Below are 25,540 nucleotides of genomic sequence, written 5' to 3'. Positions count from 1 at the left end.
AAACAAACACTACTTAGTATGTAAAGAGAAGGAAAAGAGTAGAGAGACGCCAATGATGAAAATGAAGGTTTAGGATGTGTAATCAGAGGCACATTATACACAACACAAAACCCTAATTAGTAATGGTTTTTACAAGGGGGTTGATCCTATGGTGGTTTAAACAATTGAAGAGATGGAGAATAAAGTGGGAGTATTTTTTTTACTTTTTCACTGAGCATAGAGAAAACACACTACTATCTAAATATACAGACACTTCAAGGCGAAAAATTACCAAAAGGTCTGACAGTTCGATCAAGAAGCAACAATCTGTTCAGAACCCAATTACATCTTAGAAAATCAAAAGATCATTCACTTCGTACCTCCATTACTTTCGTACTTCCTCAAGGTGTCTCGTCGCCATATAAGACCCCTCCTTCCCATTGAATGAAGTACTCCAAATATGTAAAGAATACGAACAAACAGTCAGACCTTAGTAGACGAAACACGTAAACAAAGCATATAATTTTAGGGACAAGGACTCACAGTTTAAGACGACCAATCTCCATTACCACCAGAAGATGCGCCTACTTCTACTCCGCCACTGTTCCGTCCATAGAAGTTGGACCCTCCACGTCTCGAGTGGGTTTGGGCACCTCCGCCTCTATCATGGTATCTTGAACCCTTATAACGTGAAGAACCGCCTTCAAACGACTCATTAGGTTCATTGAAGTTAGAGCTGGTTTGCTGGTATTCATAATGTGAGTTGTTCCTCCTGCCATTGTGGTGTTGTTGCTTAGCTTTACCACCTTGGACTGCTGAACTCCGACCTCCTTGGGAACCTTCATGTCCTCCCCTACCAAAACGACCATTGTTATGACCGTGCTGCTTCTGTGGACCTGAGGAAAAGGATTGTTCATTTTGGTTATATATATTTCCAGGAACTGCTGCTATGGCTGAGCTTGTTTTGTCCTGGCTTTGCGAGTGGGAAGCTACATTGGCCAAGTTTATATGTTTAGAGTCTTTATTAGCTTCTTCTCTTTGTCCACTTGGCATTACACTGTTGGAATTATCAGACTGAGGCTGCCCCAGCACAGCACCACAGTTACCTTTGATGTTTCTGGATGTCTGATTCCGCCCACCACGTTGGGCAGGAACTTCATTCTCAGCAGCTTTGCCAGTTTGATTTGTAACTCGTTGAGCTCCATGGGCTTTGTGCTCCTGGCCATGGATATTATTAACTGAAGAAGCTGGAGATTTTGGTTGCCAATGAGATGACGGAGTTTGCTCCCTAGTGTCATGGCATTCCACGAATATAGGTTTGATATCGGATGGACCCAATCTATGAGCAGCTTTATCAGTATTTTCACCAGGCATATCTTTGGGATCTGAAGCATAACTATGTGGTGTAACCTTGTCACCCTTGAACTGTTGCCGCTTTCCTCTATTTGTAACTCTCTGGTATTTTCCTCCAGCAGGGGCAGTTACCGGTTCACTCGAGATAGGATTAGTCGGGGTACTCCAGTTGTCGAATTCATATGCATGAACTTTTGAGCCAGTCTCTGGCTTCGAGGGTTGGCGCCGCTCAATGGTCTTCTGAACGATCTTGCTATGATCTGAAGAAAGAGATGATCCCTCCTGGGAAGTATGAACTTCCGGTGATTCAGTCAAACCCCGTTCTCGCCACAATCCTTGTCTTTTCCCATGGTTACTGTTCTTATTTTCCCCATTCCTAGCAACAGCAAAACCAGCTTTTGAGCTATCAGGCCTATTACTATTGGTAGGTAAAGAAAGGGCTTCCGCTTTCCCAGTATTATTGTTATGATTTGATACAGTTTCATTAACAGATGGAGATAATGGTCGCTGGGTAGTTCCTTCCTGGGGCAATGCCTCCGCCACAGGCTTGGGAACGTACCTCTCCATTTCGGCCCTCCTACTCCTCTGGCGATTCTGCACACCAGTTTCAATTGGCCCTGGAGTCTGAACTTCAATTTTACCATTGTCATGATCATCAGAAGCCCCATTCTTATTCAGCGACGCAACAGGAGCCCAGACAACAGAATCATTATTGTGGGACTTATCTGTTGATCGAGTGCCATGTGTATTTCCCCTTCCACGAGGCTGGGGCTTCCAGTGGTTGTTTCCTCTTCCATGGGCTTCCTCACTTGGAAGAGATAGTCCTTGTTCAGTAGAAGGAACCATATTTTCAGCATCTCGATTGTCTGAATTCTCCTCCGCAATTTGTACCTGAACCACAGGGCCACTCATGTTAGCTGAAGCTTCTGTGGGTCCTTCATACGGCACTAAAGCTGGTAAAGAAGGTGCACTTGTTGAAACCTCATCCGTTTTGTATTTGTTTTTGACACTCCTGCCATTTTTCTTCTTCTGGTGCAGTGGCTCAACAGCAGTAGTCGTGTTAGTGGGCAAGCTAGATCCACCACTAGAACCACTTGCATCGCCAACTACGCTACCATGAATCTCTATTCCCCCATGGTTTCCAGTGGGTATTAACTTGTCATTTAAATTCTTATCCAGAGGCATATTCTGCTTCCTTTTATAGCCCATATGCTTATGTTTGGTAACAAATGTATCATGAACTGGTGGTGCAGCCACCTGACTAGCACTATATGTAGTTTGAACTTCAAGGGGCGGTGGAGACGGCGAAGGCAAGATTTTGGTGACCTCAGTGTCGAGGGGAGGGCGTACTGAGGTTTTTAACGGTGTTTTCAAACAATCATTCGACTCAGAAACCCTAGAAGCAGCTTTGTTCTTACCGGTAACTGAGTCAGACTTCAAACATACAGCCGGGCTGGGTAACCTATCAGTGTTTCTGTGATCAGGTGATCGTCCTGCATCAGATTCTTGCTTGGGCTCGACAGACCCACTTGTTGGCAAAGGGCGATCTGACTTGTCATTTAAGATCTCTGTTGGAACTCGCCTGTTCAACTCTTCCAACTTCGCAAGGGCCTTGGCTTTTTGCTCTCTAATCCGCTCTTCTTCCTCTTTTTGCAGCTGTTTTGCACGTTGTATCGCTATCTCTCTCATCTTAGTGCGCTGACAAGGAAGACAGATCCAATTAAGACCATCAAAGAAATACCACACCTAAGAAAGAACAAAGAAAAGGAGAATTAGTTACCTGCGCCTCGATTGGGTCGACATAGGAGTTATCATGCGAATCGCCTCCTTGCTGGCCGTGAAGATTGGGTCCAGATTTTTCTGTTTCTTCTTGAGTAGCATATAGAACATGAGATTTCTGTCTCCATTCATCACTGTCCTGCATGCCAAACTTTCCTTTACCTCGGTACTCTCGTCTACTTTGGACACCCTGAGCTCTCCTTTGTATATGAGACTGAGCCATTAACCCATCACCAGAAGAATTTGATACAGCTCCAGCAGAACCAGAGACTGGCCTAGATACAACAGTTCCACGGATGATTGTTGGCTCAAGTCTCTTATCCTTTGCAGAAACCACATCTTTACGAGGAGGTAGCATTGTGTTTATTGCCATGTTTTCAGGGGTAACAACACCAGAAGTTGCGGAATGTTCCACTTTAACATTTGCCCTAGAAGGCTTTGCCCTCACCTCTTCGGCAGGAACATGTGCAACCTCGAATCTGTCTTCTGATATTCGAGCTCTACTATGTGAACCTCTGTCTATCAGACTGTGATTCTTTTTATTAGATGAATAAAGAACCTCTCTCGTTGTAGATGAGGTTTCTGGTTTCTCCATCAACCCATCACCAACTTTCTCGGTCCTGACTGGTAAATTCGAGCTTGTAGGGGCCGAATGAGAACTTCCCTGAGAATGAGCAGATTGAGAAGAAACTTCAGCAGGGAATGTTTTCGAGAAATTCTCTGATTCAGCAATTCTGCGCCTCACTCCAGAAGCATCCTCCTTCATTGGTGTTCCAGGTCGACTTCCTGTTTCAACAGGCTGTGTACAAGGTGTTGCAGGGTTCTTCCCTCCCACAAGTGGTCGAGTACTGGCTGTCCCGGCATACTCTGGCTCCATGTTCTTCTCTTTACCATCACTTCCTTCCCGGGCATCATGTTGCTTCAAAAGAACCTTAAAAGGAGGTCCTCGTTCACTTTCTTGAGGTTGCCTAGTTTCCAGATGTTCCTTCACCACTTCTCCTTGTTGACTACCTTGAAGGTGCCCATCATCTACATGTTCCTTCACCATTCTTGGGTTTCTGGGACCATACTCACCAGGTCTTACATCAAAATTCACTGTATCTGGACAGACATTCCTTACCGGATACCCACCATAAACACAGGGACCTGTTGCCACTCCCATGAGAGGAGCATCTCGTTCCCTAGAACTGTACGGTGCATGGAGAGGATGGAAATAGCCATCATAAGGTAATGAACCTGGGTGAACAGCTCCCCTGACTGGCATAACAGGAAGAGCAAAAGACTCAGGTACATGTGGTCGGTATGACTCTCCATTCCTTGGGTGATAACCACCTGGACTACTTCCTGGCCTTAAAACTGCTTGCGAGTTAGGTAGAGGCCTAACTGGAAGGTGAGGCTGATAATAAGCAAAAGCTCCTACTGGAACAGGATAGTTACCAGGACCTGGAGGACCACCTAAAGGTCCATACCATCTACCATCAGGAGGAGGGCGTCCAGGAGCACCATGTGGCCCATGCCATGAGTCAAAATGCTGAGGATGTATATTGGGATTCGTGTATGGGTGGGTTCCCATCTGCCACTTTTCCGTGTTTACTGGGACTGCAACACAATCATATGGGGAAGAACCACCGTCTCTCTTCCAGGAATTCATAGCTCCCATCCTTCTGTTTGAATCTACGAAGTTGTCGTCTGAAACACCAGAAAAGCTAATGAGTAAAAGCTGAAGTCGCAAAGTTAGAGTTGTGAGATTGTTTACCCACCAGTATGCAAAATTTCCAACTTCTCTTTGGCAGTAGTCACTCCAGAAGCTGAGACAGGACGCTTCTGTGAATTACAATCTGCCATAAAGTAATGATCTAGCAATCAAACGCCTGATTATGTATCTCAAACTAGTTACAGGAAATAATTCTGATGGTCCCTAAAAAGCAGGAAGTCTACCTGGGAATGGGATGCTACCAAAAATCAACACATGCAAAGACTCATCTATGAAACTATAAAGCATGATACATCTACGAATTCAGTGACCCTAGAAAGGTCGCTATGTTGCAATGGCAATGTGTAGTCTCGACAGCACAGTTAGTGTTAGGACATTGAAAGCCTATTTATTGTTAATAGGTACATAAGTTGAAAGTTCGAAATCATTAATAAGAGAGTTCCCTGATGCGGTTAAATCATTGAAAAGGTAAAATTTGAATTTGTTTTCAGGATTAAAGTCAAATTGAAATGTCAAACAATAGACAAATAACCCTTGAAGTGAAAAAGAAAAACCTTCTTGCTCATGTGAGTCGGTGCACTTCTCAGATCCAAGTGTCGGAAAATCTCCAGAACTCAAACTGAATCCATTATCCTTGGAGTATGAATGTGCCTGTAAGTAAATTAATTATTAAGAAAAACAGGCAAGGGAAGCACTAGCTGCCAACGAAAACACAGGTTCTTAATTTATCTCCAAGCTATATGACAATGTTTGCAAACATCTGAGAAATACCAAAATTTGTGAATTTCCAGATGCCCCCCAGGCAACTGAAGTTTCACATACAGGTTCAGCAAATCGAGATAGCTGAGAGCTACCAGGTCTAGTTTCTGCACTGAGAGGACGCCTTGCACTTGATGTTAGAGATGAAGTAAATCCTCCTGATGCAGACGAAGGGCGGGAACTTGAACCCCGTGCACTAGAAGTAGGGTCATGGGAAATTTCACTACCACCCGTAGATGGCCGAGTACCAGTTCCACCAGATGAAGGACGACTACTAAGACCAAGTGAACCAGCACTCCCACCAGTATTAGAAGGTGACAATGCTGAGGAGCCCCACGCGTTCGATGCAGAACACTGACGGCTTCCCCAGCTCAAGTTACCCCTGTAAAACGTACGTACACCAGCAAACAATATTAAGGCAACAATAGGTAACAAAAAGTATCAAGACTCCTTGGGAGGAACAAGAAAGTCAGTAAATTATTGTACAAAACCTACAAAGTCATAACCAAGAATTTGACTCACTTCGGAACGATTTCCACACTAGGGTCATTACCATGGTTTTCCGACCTTGAAATAACAAAATTAAGCTGAAAGTCAGTAGAATATAAGAATAAGTAACGAATACAGGAATGTAAAAACAGTAAGACAAACTATCATACTTCTGACTTGGTAAATTAACTGGTTTCGGAACTGCAATCTTTCCCAAAACAGTCATGCCCCCTCTTCGTGCAGAGACATACCTACGACAATCATAAGGGGAAGTAAAAGAATTTTATGTATAGATACGAGAAACTATAATTCTTCGAAAAGCTTCCCAATTAACATAAACTCTTGAGTTTTGTACATTCCAAAGTTCACTACTCTCGCGAGAAAATTTCAAACAGTAAACACTTGCAAAAGGACTTCATGAAAGACTAATGATGAAACAAACTAGGCTCAAAATTATATACTGTAGCCATGAAAAGAATGCCCAAGATGAGAGTAGTAGTACAGTAGTAAAAACTCAAAAGATGAAATCCAGAAAAAGTACGAAAATGGATTAATTCAAGTAGTAATATTTAAACATCATCTAACTAAATTATCCAAACTACACTTGTACACCAGAAAAGTGGAAAATAATGCTCGTTCTGCAAGTAGCAGACCTTTGAGAGACAACACAACTGCAATCAACGAATTTTTGTAGTTACGCAAGTAATAGGAGCAAAGTCATTGAACGATAACAAAGATAGACCCAGAGGATATTACATTACACAAAAAAAACTCCATACCTTCGCTCTCCGGACAGCATACTCGAAGCCATAGTTCAATTGCAATTGCAAGGACATCCAGTCAAATTATAGACCTATAAAATCAAAATGTCATCCGACCAAAACAAGGAGTCGAAAAATATAACAACCTTTATTTCATTAAGGATGAATAGACAAAAATATTCATCAGTATGTTTTCCGCGGTTTACATGCTAATTCAAAGAAAATACTTGCAATTTCTCACAGTTCCTCAAGAGTTCGATTGACTATCACACTATTTTGTTATCAGCTTGTAATAACTTAAAATTTACTAAGCTGTCAAAATTATGAAGATGATAATCATTCGAATGGAAGGGTAAGTGGGTAACCACAAACTAAGTATTTTCTCAATTCACTAATCAATACTTAATTTTATACTTCCTCTATCAAGGCAGCATTGCCTACCCTTCCTCAATCAAATTAACTAAAAGACGACGATTGTAAGGAAATCTTGGTAAGATAAATGCAAACAAAATCAACTAAAACTGATCAAATTAAGGCAAGAAACTAAAATTAATTGAAAAGAGATCCATTTAAGTAGTTGTAATAAAATCATAAACCTCAAGATTCTTGTTATACATAAAGAACAATGAAACCCTAGAAATCATGTGAAATAACTTGCCTAGGCTGTAACAATGCTTTCTTCAGTTTGATAAAACCCTAAAATAGAAAGAAAGAGAGAGAGAGAGGGGGAAGAGGATCAAGACCTGATACAAAATCAAGAAGGTGACTAAAATCAATCTGAAATTGAAAAAAAAGTAGTAGTAATTTATCGCATCGCTTAACAAAAATAAAGAAGAGGATTTTACGAGGGAATGCCAACGCGGCTCATAAGGGCAAAGCCAGTGTGGGGTTCGGGCTCCCAATTTTGGGAGCCTCGGGGCTCAATTTCAACGTGGGGCTCCCAAATCCAAAAAATGTGCATGTGTGGTGTACGCGTGTGAGATTTGTGTTTAAATTTTCACCCATTACATTATTATAATTAAAATCATTAAAATTTTATAAATAATTAAAATTCATACATAATTGAAATTCATACATAATTAAAATTCATACATAATTAAAATGATCTAATTAGAATCACTAAAATGCACCCCCATTATTTTTTTGCCAATTTGAGATCAACATCCTATGAAGAGCAAGTTGTTCGGGAGTCATGTTCGAAGTATCTTTGCCCACCAAGTCTATCCCCATTTGCAACACTTTAGCGTTTAATTTTCTTTCTTCCATGACTAATTTTTTTTCTTTCATTTCTAATTGTTTGTTTTGAAGTAGTCGACTTTCTTTTTCCGAATTAATGGCGTCATTGAGAAGTTTATCTCTACTCTCCTGATTCGCATTTCTCTCTTTCCAAAACTCAATCGTTGTAGAAGTTTCAGTACTTCTAGATTTATCTCTAGCCTCCTTGCTTGCTTTTCTTCCAAGTGGTCTTTGTTGGATTGTGGAGTGAGATCCTTCGTCTTGGTCCAAAGAAGTTTTTCTTTTGTTAGACGAAGCTTGAGATAAGTTTGATGACCATTTGGGATGGTCTTTCAAAATTTTATAACAATGTTCGAACTTAAAATCTTTGTTCCCATTGTTTTGTTTAAACAATAGTTTTGCGGAGTTTAACTGCAAAAATTAAAATTAAAATTTCAACTTTGTGTAAAAAAAAAATCTTAATGTTGTCAAATTGTAATAATAGTAATTACCCAATCATCATCATTTTCTCCGCTTTTTGGGTTCCTTTGCAACAATGACAAATACCCACAAAACTTCGCGCATTGCTTGTTAATTTCGCTCCAACGACATTTAAGACCCTTTGCTACACAATTTTGATTTGTACGCTCGTTGAAGTGTTTGGTAATCTTGTTCCAAAAAGTACCCGCTCTTTGATCATTGCCAATAATCGCATCGGTGGCAATATGTAAATAAGCATTAACGAGCACACTATCATCTATTTGAGTATAACGCTTTACCGACGACGTTGGCGTTTCATTACAATCAAAATTTTCTTCGACCACATCATTCGATAAATTAACTTCATCATAATTGAAATCGGAATTTAACATTTCTACATAACCATAATTATTGAAATTGGGATTTGGACTATCCATTAAATAAATTGAGAGAGAAAGATGAAAAATTGGAGTTTACCCTGGAAGAAATTGAGAGAGAAAGATGAAAAAATGAGAGAGAAAGAAGAAAAAATGAGAGAGAAAGAAAAAAAAAATGAGAGAGAGGTGGGATTTAGTATTGGGGTGGATCCCCTTTAATAGGGGATCCACCCCAATACAGCCGTTGGGGATTCCCAACGGTACAATTTTGGGACTGGGAGCCCCCCAGCCCCACCGGGAGCCCAGCCCTGGGGCTCCCGGGTTGGGGAGCCAACGGGCTGGGCTGGGGCTCCCAAAATTCAAATTGGGAGCCCCAGCCCTCCCACGTTGGCTTTGTCCTAAGAGACCGAACTTTTACCGCGAGAAAATGGAGCTTACTAGGGCACTCCCGAGCCCTATTGACTTCATGTTAAAGGCACGACCGAGCCCCTTTTGACTTGGGCCTATTGGGGCACCCAAGTGAGGTGCCCACGGCCCACCTACTTCACTTGATGGAGCTCACAAACTCAACAAATGGAGCTTGCAGCTTTGAATGCTATCCAAATCAATCATGGTCCCCACATAATTTGTCTAAGAATCGTACTCAACTGTCGCCTTGTGAGCAAGAAAGCGAGATTTGAGCATAGGTGAAGTTTTGGCCATATTTAGCTCAAATATATGCCAACTCCGAGTTCAATTTACAACCAACAAAAGAACAAGAAACAAATCCGAGAGATTCTCATAATGTCTTTGACAACATTGTGACATATCCAATTTGTAAGTCTTTCCATAATTCCATTTATCTTCCACTTTACAAGTTAGTGGTGTTGAAGATGTGAAAAAAAAATGTTAATTAAGGAATAAAATGTCTTATCACCCTTTGTCTCTCCTTTGCAATATCTCCTTTTTTTGGTTACTAACCCACTTAACTTTGAACACCTACTGTCATCATCATCTCACCATCACCCAGGGCCATGACTACTTAACTTTGAAACCCTTTTCACACTTTTCATTTGCTCCATATGAGAGAGAGATAAAAAAAGAAGGATGTTCTTCAAGCAAGAACTCCCATGGACCATCACCCTTTCCCTTCAAGTCTTTCTAACCATTCTAATTTGAGATGGTATAACCCTTAATACCAGTGCTTACTATTCATGTTTCATATATAGTTGCAAAAAGATTTAGCATATTTACGGTCTTTTGGTTTACGAGACTCTTTAGACGAAAAAAAAAACAAAAATAATTGAATTGTGTCATTTTAAGTTTATTAAACTAACATTCTTCATCAAAAAAAAAAAGTTTATTAAACTAACATTAATTCCTCTGTCAATATTCATTTATCTTATTACTATAGGGATTTAAGTGGGGATACCACTTTATTTTATTTATTTATTTTGTTGAAAGGGATACCACTTTATTTATTAGTTCCACTACTATTTCTCAATGAAATGCTTTCAAAGTAAGAGATGATATGTCTTTTTTTTTGTTGAAACTTGATGATATGTCATTCTTAGGGTTCTTTTTTCCACTTACAAGATCCAATCTTCAAATCTTTCCAAGGAGACCACTACCTTTATAGTTGACTAACACTTATTTTGCTTGACCACTTAAAACTTTTGTCTCAAGACTTTTGTTGGATTTTTGAGTTGATTTCATAAAGACCATAGGAAAGGTAAGATACCTTCTTTTTGGTCTAAAGATTATTATCTTTCATGACTTCTCTTTTCAAGATTTCAATTTAAAAAAAAAGAGATGCTAGAATTACAAAAGATTTTGACAAAAAAAAATTTCCAGTTGATGTAGCGGTTGTGATTTTCATCTCTCAAAGGCCTAGATTTGGTCAAAGTTTGAAACCACACCCGCCACGTCAACTGGGAACTTTTTTTTGTCAAAATCTTTTGTAACTTTATCATTTCCCTAAAAAAAACACTAATAAGAAAAGCTAGTCATTGGCTCTGCTTGTGAGGCTATGTGAATCATTAGAAGCATTTCACTTACTAAGTTTCTCTCTCTAAAACAAATGTTGAGTGAGAAAGAGAAGGGTGGTCAGCCATAAGAAAGGTAAGTAGGATACCTTTCTTTTGTCAATTTAAAACTGGGAAAGTACACATATCTGCCATAAAAAAGAACATCTAGGGAAGTGAAAAGCAAAAGAAAGGAATTTATTTTATAAGAACTCCCTTGAATCAAGCTTTTATTCTTCTTTTTCTTCACTATCAAAGCAAAGTATGTATATTGCAGAATAAATAAAAACAGAATATCCTTCCTTCTTAAATCCTAATTAACTAATACTTAAAACCCAAGTTGTCTGCATTAGAGATACCCAATGTACTAAACTCCATCCGTCTCTCGTTAAAAAAATCTTCCGAAGCTCTTTTTCTTTGAGTCATATTTCATAATTTGATGTAGCATCATCCTAACTACATAATTTGTAAGAAGCGTCTACACACATTCCGAAAATTTGTCATAGTTCCGCTCTCAGTCTTGCCGCCCCACTAATTGGGTCTAGTCGGTGTTGGGTTTGCACAACACGGACTTGCCGGCCCACACTTATTAAGTGAAAATAAATAATAAGTGCAAAAATCAAACACCCTCGTAGGCCAATCTGGATGTTCTTGGACTGCCTTGGCCAAGCCCTACGGGGATTACAGAAGGAGGGATGGGCCGTGGTCCTATGACAAATTTTTAGAACGCACGTAGACCCACCCAGATTTTCATTAACTATTCTTGGAGAATCTTACTCAACAACACAAAATCAATGACACAAATGTTTCATTAATACTTTGAGTGACAATACAAACAAAAGTTGTAAGTGGAAGTAAGATTATATATATATATATATATATATATATATATATATTTATATATATAATATCCACATGGAAAATCTTAAAAAGAAAAGCCACATCTTTTTCCTTCTTTAGTCAGTCAGGTAGTGACTGAAACCTATGTTTGTCAGAGGTGTGCAAGAAAGTGAATTTTAAAAAATGGGATGTATTTCTCCATCTTAAATTTTGTATGTTCAAGTAAATAAATATATACTATCTTCTAAGTTATCTTTCCCATTGAGTGTGGTTAATTTTTATTGGAAATCTTAAAGATGGTTTTACTTGTAAAGAAGAAATCTATTAGTAGAAATGCAAAAAAGAAAGTGTGTTTTGAACTTTTGATTATAATTTTTTTATTGAGAAAGTTTTGATAGTAAATGGAATCAATGAAAGCTTAGCTTTGAAGTACTTATTAAAGTTGGAGGTATTGGTAGAGTTATAATTAACTCCACAAACTTCTACTTTTAATTTTTGTGCATCCTACTAATTTCACGACGATATAGTTCTGCCAGAGGATCACGATCTATAACATGTCAGTATATAAACGAGATTTCAAGTGATCTAAGAAACTTGGAGTTACTGTTTGATCTTGGATGTTAGTCTCTAATCGTCGCTATTACGTACTAGATAGGGTTTAAAGGATTGAAGCTAGAAAAAGAGAATTTGGGTTTTTCTTCAAACAAGTTTTAGTTAAGTTTTGTTTGAAGTCTTCTTTACAGAAAAAACCCACATAAGAAGACAAGACAACACCAACATCTCATATACAAAACAATTAGTTTTATAAGAAAGGAACAACACATAGAAATTCTTCCAAAATGACATCTAGCTATAGCAAAATCTCCTCCTCAATCATCCCCATTTTCATTTGTTTCTTTCTTGTTCTCTCTTTTTGTATTCATCCTATAATCTCCACAAAAATTTCATGGAAGGTCGACAATAATCATCGAATACTCGTAAATCAAACTTTTCATTCCAATGAAGAGTTTAAAAGATTGAAGATAATTAGAGCTCATCTTAGGAAGATCAACAAGCCAAGTCTCAAAACAATTCAAGTAATCTTCTTAAACCTTTTCCTTTTGTTGATCTAAAGATATGAAAGTACTAGATTTTCATGGTTATTTGGGTGTTTTTTGTTGCAGAGTGTTGATGGTGATCTAATAGATTGTGTTTTATTTCATCAACAACCAGCATTTGATCATCCTAAATTACATGGACATATACCATTGGTACTACAAAAAACTGTTTTTTTTTTTTAGATTCTTGTTTTGTTTTTGGTTTGAATATAATCAAGAATTCATTTGTGTTCTTTTGTAGGATTCGCCCGAGAGACCGAAAAACTATGAAAGGATGAAATCGGATTCTGATGAGATATTTCAGTTGTGGAGGACTAATGGTGAATCTTGCCCTGAAGGAACAATTCCTATAAGAAGGACTAAAGAAGAAGATATATTAAGAGCTAGCTCTATTAAGAGATATGGAAGAAAAATAAGAAAACCCATTAGAAGAGACTCTTCAAGCAATGAGCATGAGGTTAGTACTAGTAAAAAGAGAAGATACCCATGATTTATTTTCATGAGTTTTGATCAAAATCATCCAAAGACTGAAATCTCTAAAATCCATGATTTTTTTTCCCAAAACCCCATAATATGATTGGAGGCCGGCCTCGGATTGAATGTGATCGGCTCCCATTGGTCTGAGCAGTTTTCAGATGTGATCAACCCCATTTTCGAGCCAAATAGCATTTCTGTTTTTTTTTCTTTTATTTTCTTTTGTTGATTATGAACAGAATTAAGTTCTTGGTAGGTAGGTAGAAATATATTGGTGTTCATTTACTGAAAAGTTTCCTTTTATTGCAATTTCCAGACTTTCATGGGTGCCATTGAAAATAATGTGCATTTTTCTTTAACATTAAAGGGTGTCTTCATAAATGTGCAGTCCATAATTTCCTGAAACCCCATTAATTATACCATTATTGCATTAAAGACTTCAACTTCCTTCTTTTTCAATTTCAATCCAATTTTTTCATTATATGAATTTGCTTGTATTATTCAAATACAGCATGCAATTGGATATGTTAGTGGAAGTCAGTTTTATGGTGCAAAAGCAGGCTTGAATGTGTGGGCGCCCCGAGTAACGAAAACGTATGAGTTTAGTTTGTCGCAAATTTGGGTGATATCGGGTACTTTTGGCCGTGACCTAAATACTATTGAAGCCGGTTGGCAGGTACTTAAATTCTTTGTGCTATCTTCTCTCCATTATGTGTAGGATTCTTTGACAGAATATGATTATCATAATTTTGATTTGCTTTTACAAGTTTCTAGTAAAATATTTAGTTTTCTTCATACGTTATAACGAAATCAATTATTTTACATTTTAACATTGGAAAGTTTATTTCTTTTATCAGGTGAGTCCAGAACTATATGGAGATAGTCGTCCTAGGTTTTTCACTTATTGGACGGTAAGTGTTTACTTGTTTTGTTGATTATTCACCATCTTTTTCTTCTTAATTATTCATGTTAAGTTAATTGATGGTTTTCATAATTTTATATTAATTAGAGCATGTTAATCCTGTTCAAAGATAGATGCATATCAAAGGACTGGATGTTACAACTTGCTCTGCTCTGGTTTTGTCCAAACAAGTAATAAAATTGCAGTTGGAGCAGCCATCTCTCCAATATCAGCATACAATAACAAACAATACGATATCACTATATTAGTTTGGAAGGTAAATTATACACTACTACAACACCAAAAATCACATCGAGACCGACTCATAAGCATGTGGGCATACTTGGGCAGTCTCGCACATTTGTAACCCGAGGGCCCTCTAAAGATCTTACCACATGTTGGACTATTTTGTGAAGAAATGGACTGGGAGAGTTTATTGATGGTAAACATAGAAATTGTTGACAAATCGACCAATTTGGTTCGATGAAGTCCTACAAGAAAACATCATATTACCGATAAAACTGCCCTCAAGACTATCAAAATGCGTGAAATTTCGCCTAGATCTGAATTATTTGTTTAATTGCAGTTAAGGTAAACAAAAAGTTATACTTAATTTTTTTTCGTTCAGGATCCTAAACATGGTCATTGGTGGCTTCAATACGGGTCAGATCTAGTCGGGTATTGGCCAAATGTCTTATTTACTCATCTAAGAAGTCATGGGAGCATGGTACAATTTGGAGGAGAAATAGTAAACTCTCGAACATCAGGATTTCATACATCGACACAGATGGGAAGCGGTCATTTTGCAGGAGAAGGATATGGCAAAGCATCTTATTTTCGAAATTTACAAGTTGTTGATTGGGATAATAACTTAATCCCACCATCCAATTTTCGTACATTAGCTGATCATCCAAATTGTTATAGTATACGAGGAGGAAGCGGTAGAAGTTGGGGTATTTATTTTTATTATGGAGGACCTGGAAGAAATATTAAATGTCCTTAGAATTTATCTTTTTTACTTTTGGGGTTTTACAGTATTATGTATTTGTTCAGGGTTTCAACCAAAGATTATTAGTTATCATGGATAATCCATTAGGTATTTGTATGTAAATTTGGAAAAAGAAATTATATAAATATACCTAATAATACATTATTTTTCATTTCTTACGGTTAACAAATCCCAAAATCTATATGACTCGTCAGATTGAACCTGCAACTTCCATTCAGACGGGTTATACATAAGTCTGATACAATAAATATTTTGAAATATGACTTGAGACAATTCAGACTTCGATCCAGATAAAAAAAAACACTACATCAACTGGACCCGGAGGCAATTAGTTAGTAGTTATCCGTTGTGATTGGATTGGACCATGAATATGGAGACAATCCTCACCCACTTCCTTAATGAATGCATTAACTCAAATGGCCAGAGTTCATAGAGTGATTAAGAAGTGGAAATGAAGCGTATAAAAGTTGCAGCACAAGATAATGATTAAGAAAAGGATGTGCATTAATCTCTAATATTGAACACAGAACTGGTTCGTGATTGTTGATTAAGAACCCTAATAAGTAATTAAGTACCCTGATTATGTAAACAATACAAACATTTATTCAGCAAAACCCATTAAAACTGGTTGAAATTACCCAAAATTGTTGGAAGTTAGGATTCTAGGTTTACCAAGTATATTCATGGAACTGCCCCAAATTAGGGCAAGATTGGAACACAATAGGAGCACAGAAACACCAATTGGAAACACCCAAAGAAATCCATGACTGTAATTTCTTTCCATGAAACAAAACAAGTAAAAAAGACGATGAGTTGGAGAGCTCTCTTTGTTTTCTACTTCGGCATTTACTCGACGCATACTACCTCGAGCAATTTCTTAGTTGCCTCGTTTACTTCGACATTCTCCATCTTCAACCTTCGACTTATTGAGGGACTAGTCTTTCCAGCTGCTGCATATGTTCGTACGAGTGATTCAAATACCTCTGCTTCAAGTTCATCCTCAACTTTCTTTAGATTCTCGATAAATGCTTCTGCACCATCGACATCTTTCTCTTGTTCAAAATGAGAGATTAAAGTTCGAACTACCTCGTTTGATGGTTTCCACTTCCTACCGTCCCCTCTGCCAATAGAAATTGCACTAGTAACACAATCCACAGCATTTTTTAAGGTCCCATTCTTCACATGATAGTCCAAGAAAATCTCCCAAGTCTTAACATTAGCCTTCGCTCCTCTCTTTCGTGCTCGTTCTTTGAGTTCTTCAGCTTTTTCTAGGTTGCCTTCTTTTGCGTAAGCTCCAATTAGGGCATTGGCAATACGGATATCATAGGTTGAACAGGACGATTCCCATTCCCTGAAAGTTTTCTCGGCACCTGGTAGATCCTTCAAGTTGACCAAAGCCTGAACCATATTTAGATAGCTTACATTTGCTGTTTTTGGAAAAGCTAATCTCAGAGAACGCCAAATTCTGTAAACTTCAAGCAGATTCCCTGTTCGACCATACAATGTGATGAGGAACTGATAAGCGGTAAGGTTTTGGCAGGCATTTCTTTTCTCAAGCTCTTTGAGTGCCTTCTCTGCTTTCTCAAATAAGCCGGCATCGACATAAATTGATGCTAGATTGCTATACGTTGTCCAATCACCTGCAACTCTTCCATCTCTCTTCATCTCTTCGATAACTCTCTCAACCCCAGAAATATCGTTACCAGCAGCAAGAGCTCTCATCCAGACATTATATGTATATGTGTCAGGTGTTACATCGTTTGCCTTCATTTCTTGTATGATTGCTGGGATTCTTTCAGGCTCACCTGTTTTAGAATAAAGGGTCATCAAGCTGTTATAAGCCATGGAACTTGTATTGAATCTCAATTCTTTCATCTTTTCCATGAGGGCTTCCGCTTTTTCAGTCAGTAGTTCTTTGCAGTAACAGTTAAGAAGAGCACCGTAACAAAGATGATTCTTTGATGATTCAGGTAGATCCATGAAGTAAGTTTCTGCAGCAGATATGCCCCGTGATTTAGCTATGATGTCGAGATGAATAGCTTGATCACTCACTGTCATGTTCATGCCCCTGTAGGCCATAGTTTCTGAAAGCTGCAAATCCAAAAAATCTAAAGTTAGATTTTCCAGAACGAAAGAGGAAGACACTGATGGAGCCGTTGTGGTTAGCTTAAAACTGTGAGAAAAATGTGGAACCATATACATCTGGAATATCCAAAGTTAATGTCGACTAAGTTATAAAGTGATTTAGATCCCTGTGGTGTTTCCAGATAATTTTTGATATTTCACTTTACCCATGCTCCAATTCATATTTAGTACTAACATTATGGATCTAATTGAAATGTAAAAGAGAAACTATGCAATGAGAAAAAAATAGTTTGATGGTGTCTTTAGTTATGGCACCGTGGGAATAATATGAGAGGATCATATGCTAATAACCTGACTCCCCATCAATGCTTTTCCCGATTTCCCCTCCTCTTCTTCCAACAATTGTTATATTCTAGTCCATACAGTTACACGCTTACTGCTTCTCAACCTGTTAATCTTGCCAGTCAGCATCTGATAAAAAAAAGCGTACTATAAATCTGACCTATACTTAATCTGGAAATCTGTTTTTACTCAAACTTAACCTTTTGCAGGCACTATTTTCTTTATAGTTCAATGAGAGGGTACAATATGTCATCTTCATCAATGTGAAGAAAATCTATTTTCTTCCTTAAGGCCATAACGGCTCTCCAATTATCCACATCCTCGAACAACCTTACATTCAGATTGAAAGTGTGTTTCTTTCTTCACAACCTATTAGTCATCCCACATGATAAGTCCTCAGAACTTACCAGTGAATATTGCACTTCATAAAGTTCACTTTTCATAACTTATAAGTACAAACTAGTTACTGTTATTACTTGTCACTGCTATTAAAACCAACAATTTTACCCTAATGAGCAATACTCTATATTTCATAAATCTAGGTCAGTCTCATTTAAATGAAGACTACCATGTCAAAATCCAAGTTCAACATCATATAGAGGATATATAAATAAAGGTAAGCATTAGACATCAACACTAGCTCGGACCCTGAGTAAACTATACCCTGAGTAAAGACTGGCGTTCCAGCAACTGTTGGGACGACATTTTGTTGCCGGAAAACTAAATTGGATGGGTACAAGAAACAAGCTCCTTTTACCGTATTTAACATTATAAACCGAGTCACATACTACCATTTGAACTAACATAATTGGCGCCAAGGTTTAGATAAACCCTATGATATCAAAACCTCTAGAGTTCTGAAAACTGATTGAAACTGAACTTGACCTATACCCTCGTGAAAACAAAGAGTCCTTGAAAAATAATTCTGAAGGGATAGGGTTTCAATCGTACTGATTGCTAATACTAGTTGAATTGAAATCTCAAATGAACCTCCTTTGAGAATCAAATCACTTTCTTTAACTAATTAAATTAATCAAATACAAAAATGAGATTGAGAAAACCCTAGAAAATTACATTAATAAATGATGAAGTAACAGATCTACTAAAATGCAGCAATTTATGACCTAAAAACACAACCAAACCAGAGCTTAAAAAGGAAGTTATAAAGGAAGGAAATTAATTGATAATACCTTGAGAGCAGGGAGGAATCGTTTCCTCTGACGAAGTTTCTTGACGGAGAGACCAACTTCCCATTTGAAAACTCGTTTTTTGCTCTTAAGGAATTGATTAAGCTCAGTTCTTACACTCTTTTCTTCACCTCCTTCTCTGAATAATCTTTTGTATAGAGCTTCTTCTAGGTATTTCTTCGATCGGTTTGCTACGTTCTTCGTTCTACTGAACTGAGCCATTTTCTTCTTCTTCTTCCTTGCTAATTTTAGGGTTCTTAACAGTATTTCGTGATCGAGTTATACTTGGTCACGGGCTAGTTCAATCTAGGCCCATATTGATGGCATATCTTTCTTAACCCGGTTCTTAGGGTAGTTTTAAAAGCGCACCTAAAGGAGTTAGGGTTATTTCCCTAATGGCCCCCTACTTTGTGACCAGCTTCCCGCCTGGCCCCCTAAATTAGCATAAATACCCATATGGCCCCCTTTTTCCGTTATCTTTAACTGTCTGTTACTCTCTCTCCTCCATCTCATTTCTCTCTCTGCCAAGTCACCTATCACGGCCACATCATCATCTTCTCCGGCATTGGTCGCCGGCCGGCCAAATTTCCGGCCGGCGACCTTCAAATATTAAAAAAAAAAGTTTTTTTTATTTTCTCTCTCCTCTTTCTCTCTCTAGATTTTTTTTTTCCCTCACTCTCTCTCTCTCTAAAACTCCGGCGAAGGGGTTTCCCTTCGCCGGAGCTAGGTCTGTTCGTTGAACAGACCTAGATCTGTTCACGAACAGACCTTGCAAGATCTGTTCGTGAGCAGAACAACCCTCAATGTTCTGCTCACGAACAGACCTTGAAGGGTCTGTTTGTGAACAGAACAGACCTAGCTCCGGCGAAGGGAAACCTCTTTGCCGGAGTTTTAGAGAGAGAGAGGGTGAGGAAAAGAAAAATCTAGAGAGAGAAAGAGGAGACAGAAAATAAAAAAAAAAAAAAAAATCTTTAATATTTGAAGGTCGCTGGCCGGCGACCAATGCCGGAGAAGATGATGATGTGGCCGTGATAGGTGACTTGGCAGAGAGAGAAAATGAGATGGAGGAGAGAGAGTAACGGACAGTTAAAGATAACGGAAAAAGGGGGCCATATGGGTATTTATGCTAATTTAGGGGGCCAGGCGGGAAGCTGGTCACAAAGTAGGGGGCCATTAGGGAAATAACCCAAGGAGTTATTGGAGCTCCTCTTAAGACCAATTTTGACTACCTACTTTCTAGAAAGGGTGGTGGTGGTAGCGGGAGGTGGTGGTGGTGCTGTGGTGGTGAAGATTAGACGATATGATGGGAGCGCGTTTGATTTTTTGGTGAAAATTAATTTGTCTCTGCCATGTCAATTGGTGTCAACTTCAATTTCTTCTCAATCAAGAGTTGATTCTCCAAAGCGCTAACATTGACATTCGATAATAGTGCAATATGCGTACAAAGAACATTAGCATGTGTGGGCTTTGTCAAGGACCACATGCATACTAACATATAGTTCAAATATTTGTAAAGGCCATTTTTGGTGGTGGTTACATGTGTTTCTTTCCACTAGAGAAACAAATGTCTTGTTTTACTTTACAAGATTGGGAAGGTTTGCATAATTTGTACAATTCGCACATATTTTGCACAAATTGCCCTGATTTTACAAGATTGGAAGGTTTGCTAGAGCATAATTTGTACAATTCACACATATTTTGCACAAATTGCCCTGATTTTAAATAGATTCACATGGGGTATGCAAGTGGTTGCACGAGCTACATGAAAGTTGAATTTCGAGAAGTTGTGTTTAAACTCGTATTAGGTTTTCTGTTTACGGCAACGAGGAAAAAGAAAAAGAAAAATGAGACACTTGTGAACATTAAGGCCATGTTTGGCGCGTGGGAATGGTATGTGATTCCGAGGAATCAACTTTGAATTCAAATCTGAAAACCACTATTCAACTACTAAACACCCATAGTTGAAGCAACTGAGCATTGCTATCTGACGATTGCCTAACACTAAAATAACCATGATTTTGACTCCTTTGATTTTAGGTTTAGCAGAGACAGACTAGTCAAATTCAGAGTATCAATACTCCTCAAAGTCTAATCTCGAGGCACATCTAAGTTCTAACAATCTGAAGGTTGTGGGTGCTGTGAAAATTCCCGCAAAATCTGCTTATAAATACCTCCCAATCCCTTCGTTTCGCAGAAAATAGCGGGAAAACGATTTTAATTTCTGACTTCAAATTTCAATCGATTTCTCTCAAAATTCTTTCGCTTCAACGCAAAATCTTACGAATGGAGGATTCGATTCATAGAAAAACTGCAAAAACTTCGAATGATCTGCGAGAAGGAGATCTTGGACTCAATCGTCGGTTTCCTTGTTCAATGGATTAAAACTCACCGTCGAATGGTTCAAAATCGAGGTAATAAGTCTACATATCTTCGTTTCGATTTTCTTTTATTTCTTACTACCTACTGTCAATGTGTATAAGTTAATTGCTTCTGGCTAGAAATTTAGGGTTTCTGTAGATTCATTGTCATTTTGCGTTGAAATTAGGTTTGATTATTAGGGTGTATAAGTTATTTGTACATATTTAGACGAATTTTTGTGTGCTCATCAGCAGAAATATACGAGATCAAAATTGAAATTTCATCTTCATATTTTTCATATTATATACATTTGTAAATATATACATCTATAGGAGTTAGGCTCTCAAGTTTGTCAACATAAAGATTGTAGGTGAATCAATGCACGACTTTGCTTCCAAAGCTTCTTAGCTTCAGATTCATCGTTTGCTAGACTCGAACAATTACTTTCATTACAATCGACAAAGTATTTACCGCTAACACCATTTATTTCTGGTCTCAATGCAACATAACACGTAGTTGCCGCACCCTGTAGAGAAATTAAAAGTGTAAGATAAAGGATTTAGATTGGAAACAGCAGAATTCCATTGACCATAAAACAAACCTGAGAAGTTGATTTAAATAACTTCGATGCGAGAAAAAAGATCGAATCTGCACAGTAATTGGCATAAAACTTTTAGATCTTTCAGGCATATACTTGAATACAAACCAAAAGGTTATGCACCTCCGAACTTTTATATCTTTGAACTCAAAGAAGAAGAAAATACTAGAAACTATTGAATTATATACCTGTGATTAACCCCTTGTGATCTTTCATGATTCCGGTCTTCACGATTCCTGGATGAACGGCGTTCACGGTAACTCTTGCATTCCTTGCCTGTCAATGTATACCATGAGATTTTTTACTCTTCCATCCTTTCTTACTTCGGAATATGTTTTGCTTTGGTTTTGTTCTTCTTAGCCAGCATATTTATACTTGGGATATGAATATGAGGTTGAGGGAAGAACTATTCTTCTTATATGTCATACCTTTAGCTGTCTTGAAATTTCTTTAGCATGCAAAATACTTGCCAGTTTAGATTGAGCATATGCACTTGTACCATTGTAACTGCACAAATGGTAAACAAGCTTTATCTTCATACAACCTTCAACATGGAATGTAGAGAGTGAGAGAGAGATTGTTTTACCTCTTGGGGTTGAGCATATGGTTGAAGTTGAACTTATCTCTTCTTACCCAACTGTGAATCATAGAAGAAACATTGATTATTCTTCCTTCAATTCCTGTCTGTGCTGCTGTTTCTATCATTTTCTCTATCAACATTTCTGTCAGTAAATAATGTCCTGCCAGTGCCAAATATTAACCAAATCAAACTCTCATTGTACAGGCTTGAGGCTTCTTAACTCCAACACCAACAGGGGGAAAACATAAGCAAAGTCAGTCATTCAGGTGGATTGAAAAGGTAAACTCTTAAAACACCCCAGATATGTTGGTGCCTATAGAACTTCCATTAAGTAGGTTTTCTTGGTTATGGCTACAAATTATGTTGGGCCTATGGGCTCAACTGAGTGGGCTGTTCATGGACATCCTAGACCAGCTGGACCCATTATTTTGTTTACCCAACCAATTGAACATTTAAGCATGGGTGTCTTTATCAAAAAAGAAAAAGTGGGTATTGGTGGGGGAATCTCTTCCTTTTTCCCATAATAAACCAAAAAGTGGGTGGAAGAAAAAAGGTACTAAAAAGATGAAACAAACATACCTAAGTAATTTGTAGCAAAAGTCATCTCAAATTTGTCTTCAGAGTACTCTAAGTTCTGACAGAATTTCCCAGCATTGTTTCTGTCAAAGTAAATTTCCATTTTGTCATTCAAACTCAAAACAAGAACATAACAGATATCATAACTCTCTCTCTCTCTCTCTCTCGAAAGAAAAATGTCCGAGAACAAGAAAAACTAGGCAGACGTTAGAAAAAACTTTATGAAGCTTGGTGTGTGATTTGTAATTCCAATGGTCTTTATCTACTGAATTACGAATCACGATGAACTTAATAAGATTTCTGCCCAGAATCTGTCTGATTTTCCTTATTCCACAAACACAATTGCTCTAGAAACAAGTATTCTGCCCAACTGGCCCGTCAGCACCAAGCCGACAGCCTCAGTTGGCATACTAGGATGAGTTGAACTTAGATCGTCCAAGCCAGCCAACTCAACCTATCGAGGAGTCAGACTGAATAACGTAATTAAAAATATAATTGTTTAGGAACTCACATGAGAATATTTAGTGGTAAACCAAGAGATAAAAACTCAGAGCAAAATCTCTTGATAGAAGCAAATGAACTTAAATCAATCTTTAACAGTATAATCTCAGCTTTAGGGTTTTCTTTTTGTATCTTCTCCTTCACTTGAGCTCCTTTTGTTAGATCCCTAGCAGGAATTACTATTCTAATCCCCCTTTTGGCTAATATTCTTGCTGTTTCTTCCCCTATTCCAGATGTTGCTCCTTCAAAAAAGAACTATAGATTAATGGCTAAAAAGAGAAAAATTATCAGATACCCATTAAGAAATATATTAATCAGAAAGTTGATTTAGCCGATGTTTTGATTAGGCGTAAAACCTATTATTAGTAGCTAAAAAGTAGTAGTTAAAAAACATCTTATGATACCTCATGCATGTTTTACGAACCCCTTTCTCTCTCTTAGTGTTCAAGAACAATGGCTTGTTCATAAATCTTGCAAGAGAGAATTTGAAAAAGGTTGAAACCAAATCAAGAGACAAAAAACCCTTGAAAAAAGAAAATTGTATGTGAACAAGAAGATTCTAGGCAGAAATCTTGCGTAACTTGTTGTCATTTGTGTTTCCATTGATTCTGATAAACTGAATTACGAATTACGACAACCCATATAGGAATTATTTCCAGAGTCTGCCTAGTTTTTCTTGTTCTCTAGCATCACTCTTGAAAAAAATCAACTAGATGCAAGAAGCTAGCTAGTATCAAATGAACAAAAAAAATGAAAAGCTTAATGTTGAGTTGAACAATCTTAATGAACAATAATACTAACCGGTGACAATGGCTGTTTGATGAGAAGTCAAGGGAAGAGAATAACAATCTTCAGTGACTTGTTCAGCAGTAGAATTTGAGCCAAAACCACTTGGCCCTGCAATTCCTACTAGGTATCTTAGTGTTCCCTTCATTATTGATGAGTTCAACCTTAGAATTTTAGAGAGAGAAAGTGTTCTCTTCTTTATAGTACTCAGCATGTAAAACTACAAAGATTTATGCTGGTGGTCTCTCCATATATACCCTCACTCATTAATGTGTTTATATATCTTAAAGATTGCATTATACCCTCACTCATTAATGTGTTTATATATCTTAAAGATTGCATGATGACTCATTTTTACTATAACTAAATAGTCTCACATTGAAAAACAATCTTATGTTTTAGATTTTCCCCTTGAAAACATAAAAACTCGAAATCGGAAAATGTTATTTGATCTAAAAATAAGGACCTATCACAGACCGAACTAATGTGGCTAGTCGGCCATATGGAGAGAAAAGTGCCCTGATCGATGGAAGCTAGCCACATCATTTTTCGACATGTGATTGAGCCCTATTTTCGAACCGTTTCTCTTTTAAAATATTTTATATTTCGACATTAGAGTGTACAAAGTCAGTGCTAAAATTATCTGTAACTCGGATACAAAATACTTAATCTGAAATCTAATATACATAAAGATGCATGAAAACGTTCTACGTTCATATATATTTTTCTCCACTAGTAATTATCGATTAAGTTCAACAAAAATAAATACTAGTAATTATCGATTAAGACAAAATTAGAGCATAAAAAGAGTAAACAAATGAAAACTTAATTCTTATCCTATCTGAATAATTTTCCAAAGTCATCAATGAGTGGATCCTAAAGAATGTACTACGTTGCATCTACATAGGCCAGAATTCTAGTTTCCCGACAAAACTACTTTTGCAATTTTTGACATAGAAGATAAAATACTTTAGAGAGAGAAAAAAGTATAAAAAGGTTAGAGAGTGAAATTGCATGAGAGTGGTTCTCACGTTTCCATTGATGGGAAATGTTGGAGGTTTGAGGAATTCAATTGATAAGGTCATTGATAAAAGAGAATAAAAGTTTTCAAAAGAAGAATAAAATCAAAAAAGAATATGTGAACCGGAACCCAAAATAACAAAAAAAATCAATTTTTGGATATTAACTACGATAGTCATATTTCAACAAAAAAAAAAGAGAACTACGGTAGTCATTATAAAGGTACTACATCATACCATGCTAGTAATTGCCGAATTTAAAGCCCTTACAAAACCGG

The 25,540-nt window shown here is 37.6% G+C and overlaps 4 protein-coding genes and 1 long non-coding RNA gene across 11 annotated transcripts; 2 read left to right on the top strand and 3 right to left on the bottom strand.

Annotated features, from left to right (window-relative positions):
* Positions 1 to 173: 173 nt before the first annotated feature.
* Positions 174 to 7,760, bottom strand: LOC147562964 (protein MODIFIER OF SNC1 1-like). 3 transcript variants are annotated; one of them, XM_086633028.1, is made up of 10 exons: positions 7,578 to 7,760; positions 6,853 to 6,926; positions 6,244 to 6,324; positions 6,107 to 6,151; positions 5,597 to 5,966; positions 5,380 to 5,476; positions 4,872 to 4,949; positions 3,113 to 4,800; positions 523 to 3,030; positions 174 to 431 (listed from the first exon to the last, which is right to left on the bottom strand). In XM_086633028.1, the coding sequence occupies exons 2-9, from the start codon at positions 6,882 to 6,884 to the stop codon at positions 526 to 528; spliced, it is 4,896 nt and encodes a 1,631-aa protein (XP_086489154.1). In that variant the 5' UTR covers positions 6,885 to 6,926; positions 7,578 to 7,760; the 3' UTR covers positions 174 to 431; positions 523 to 525. The 3 variants fall into 3 exon arrangements, with proteins under 3 accessions (XP_086489154.1, XP_086489162.1, XP_086489170.1); XM_086633036.1 differs by having other exon boundaries at positions 7,493 to 7,714; XM_086633044.1 differs by having other exon boundaries at positions 7,431 to 7,708.
* Positions 7,761 to 12,113: 4,353 nt separating this feature from the next.
* Positions 12,114 to 15,381, top strand: LOC147562963 (protein neprosin-like). 2 transcript variants are annotated; one of them, XM_086633010.1, is made up of 7 exons: positions 12,114 to 12,825; positions 12,913 to 12,999; positions 13,088 to 13,303; positions 13,832 to 13,996; positions 14,178 to 14,231; positions 14,352 to 14,498; positions 14,850 to 15,381. In XM_086633010.1, the coding sequence occupies exons 1-7, from the start codon at positions 12,589 to 12,591 to the stop codon at positions 15,222 to 15,224; spliced, it is 1,281 nt and encodes a 426-aa protein (XP_086489136.1). In that variant the 5' UTR covers positions 12,114 to 12,588; the 3' UTR covers positions 15,225 to 15,381. The 2 variants fall into 2 exon arrangements, with proteins under 2 accessions (XP_086489136.1, XP_086489143.1); XM_086633017.1 differs by lacking the exon at positions 14,352 to 14,498 and having other exon boundaries at positions 12,143 to 12,825.
* A 335-nt stretch (positions 15,382 to 15,716) lies between these two features.
* LOC147562962 (Tetratricopeptide repeat (TPR)-like superfamily protein) lies at positions 15,717 to 19,152 on the bottom strand. Of its 4 annotated transcripts, none has more exons than XM_086632973.1 (2): positions 18,848 to 19,152; positions 15,717 to 17,321 (listed from the first exon to the last, which is right to left on the bottom strand). In XM_086632973.1, exons 1-2 carry the CDS (start codon positions 19,064 to 19,066, stop codon positions 16,077 to 16,079), a joined length of 1,464 nt encoding a protein of 487 aa, XP_086489099.1. In that variant the 5' UTR covers positions 19,067 to 19,152; the 3' UTR covers positions 15,717 to 16,076. The 4 variants fall into 4 exon arrangements, with proteins under 4 accessions (XP_086489099.1, XP_086489107.1, XP_086489116.1 ...); XM_086632981.1 differs by having other exon boundaries at positions 15,717 to 17,957; positions 18,274 to 19,131; XM_086632990.1 differs by having other exon boundaries at positions 15,717 to 18,180; positions 18,248 to 19,103.
* A 1,706-nt stretch (positions 19,153 to 20,858) lies between these two features.
* LOC147562960 (uncharacterized) lies at positions 20,859 to 25,411 on the top strand. The gene is made up of 3 exons (XR_015223157.1): positions 20,859 to 21,255; positions 22,585 to 24,978; positions 25,016 to 25,411. It is a non-coding gene; the product is annotated as an uncharacterized LOC147562960 (long non-coding RNA).
* LOC147562961 (NAD(P)-binding Rossmann-fold superfamily protein) lies at positions 21,475 to 24,457 on the bottom strand. The gene is made up of 8 exons (XM_086632954.1): positions 24,259 to 24,457; positions 23,468 to 23,699; positions 22,960 to 23,039; positions 22,387 to 22,540; positions 22,229 to 22,307; positions 21,989 to 22,076; positions 21,804 to 21,850; positions 21,475 to 21,728 (listed from the first exon to the last, which is right to left on the bottom strand). Exons 1-8 carry the CDS (start codon positions 24,455 to 24,457, stop codon positions 21,555 to 21,557), a joined length of 1,053 nt encoding a protein of 350 aa, XP_086489080.1. The 3' UTR covers positions 21,475 to 21,554.
* Positions 25,412 to 25,540: the final 129 nt, after the last annotated feature.

The sequence above is a fragment of the Eschscholzia californica genome, unplaced genomic scaffold, assembly GCF_041429995.1.
Source record: "Eschscholzia californica isolate CP2 unplaced genomic scaffold, dmEscCali1.0.p SCAF_1, whole genome shotgun sequence".
Taxonomy (NCBI): Eukaryota; Viridiplantae; Streptophyta; class Magnoliopsida; order Ranunculales; family Papaveraceae; genus Eschscholzia; species Eschscholzia californica.
Note: the sequence above shows the minus strand (reverse complement) of the source record. Positions and strands in the feature narration are given on the sequence as shown.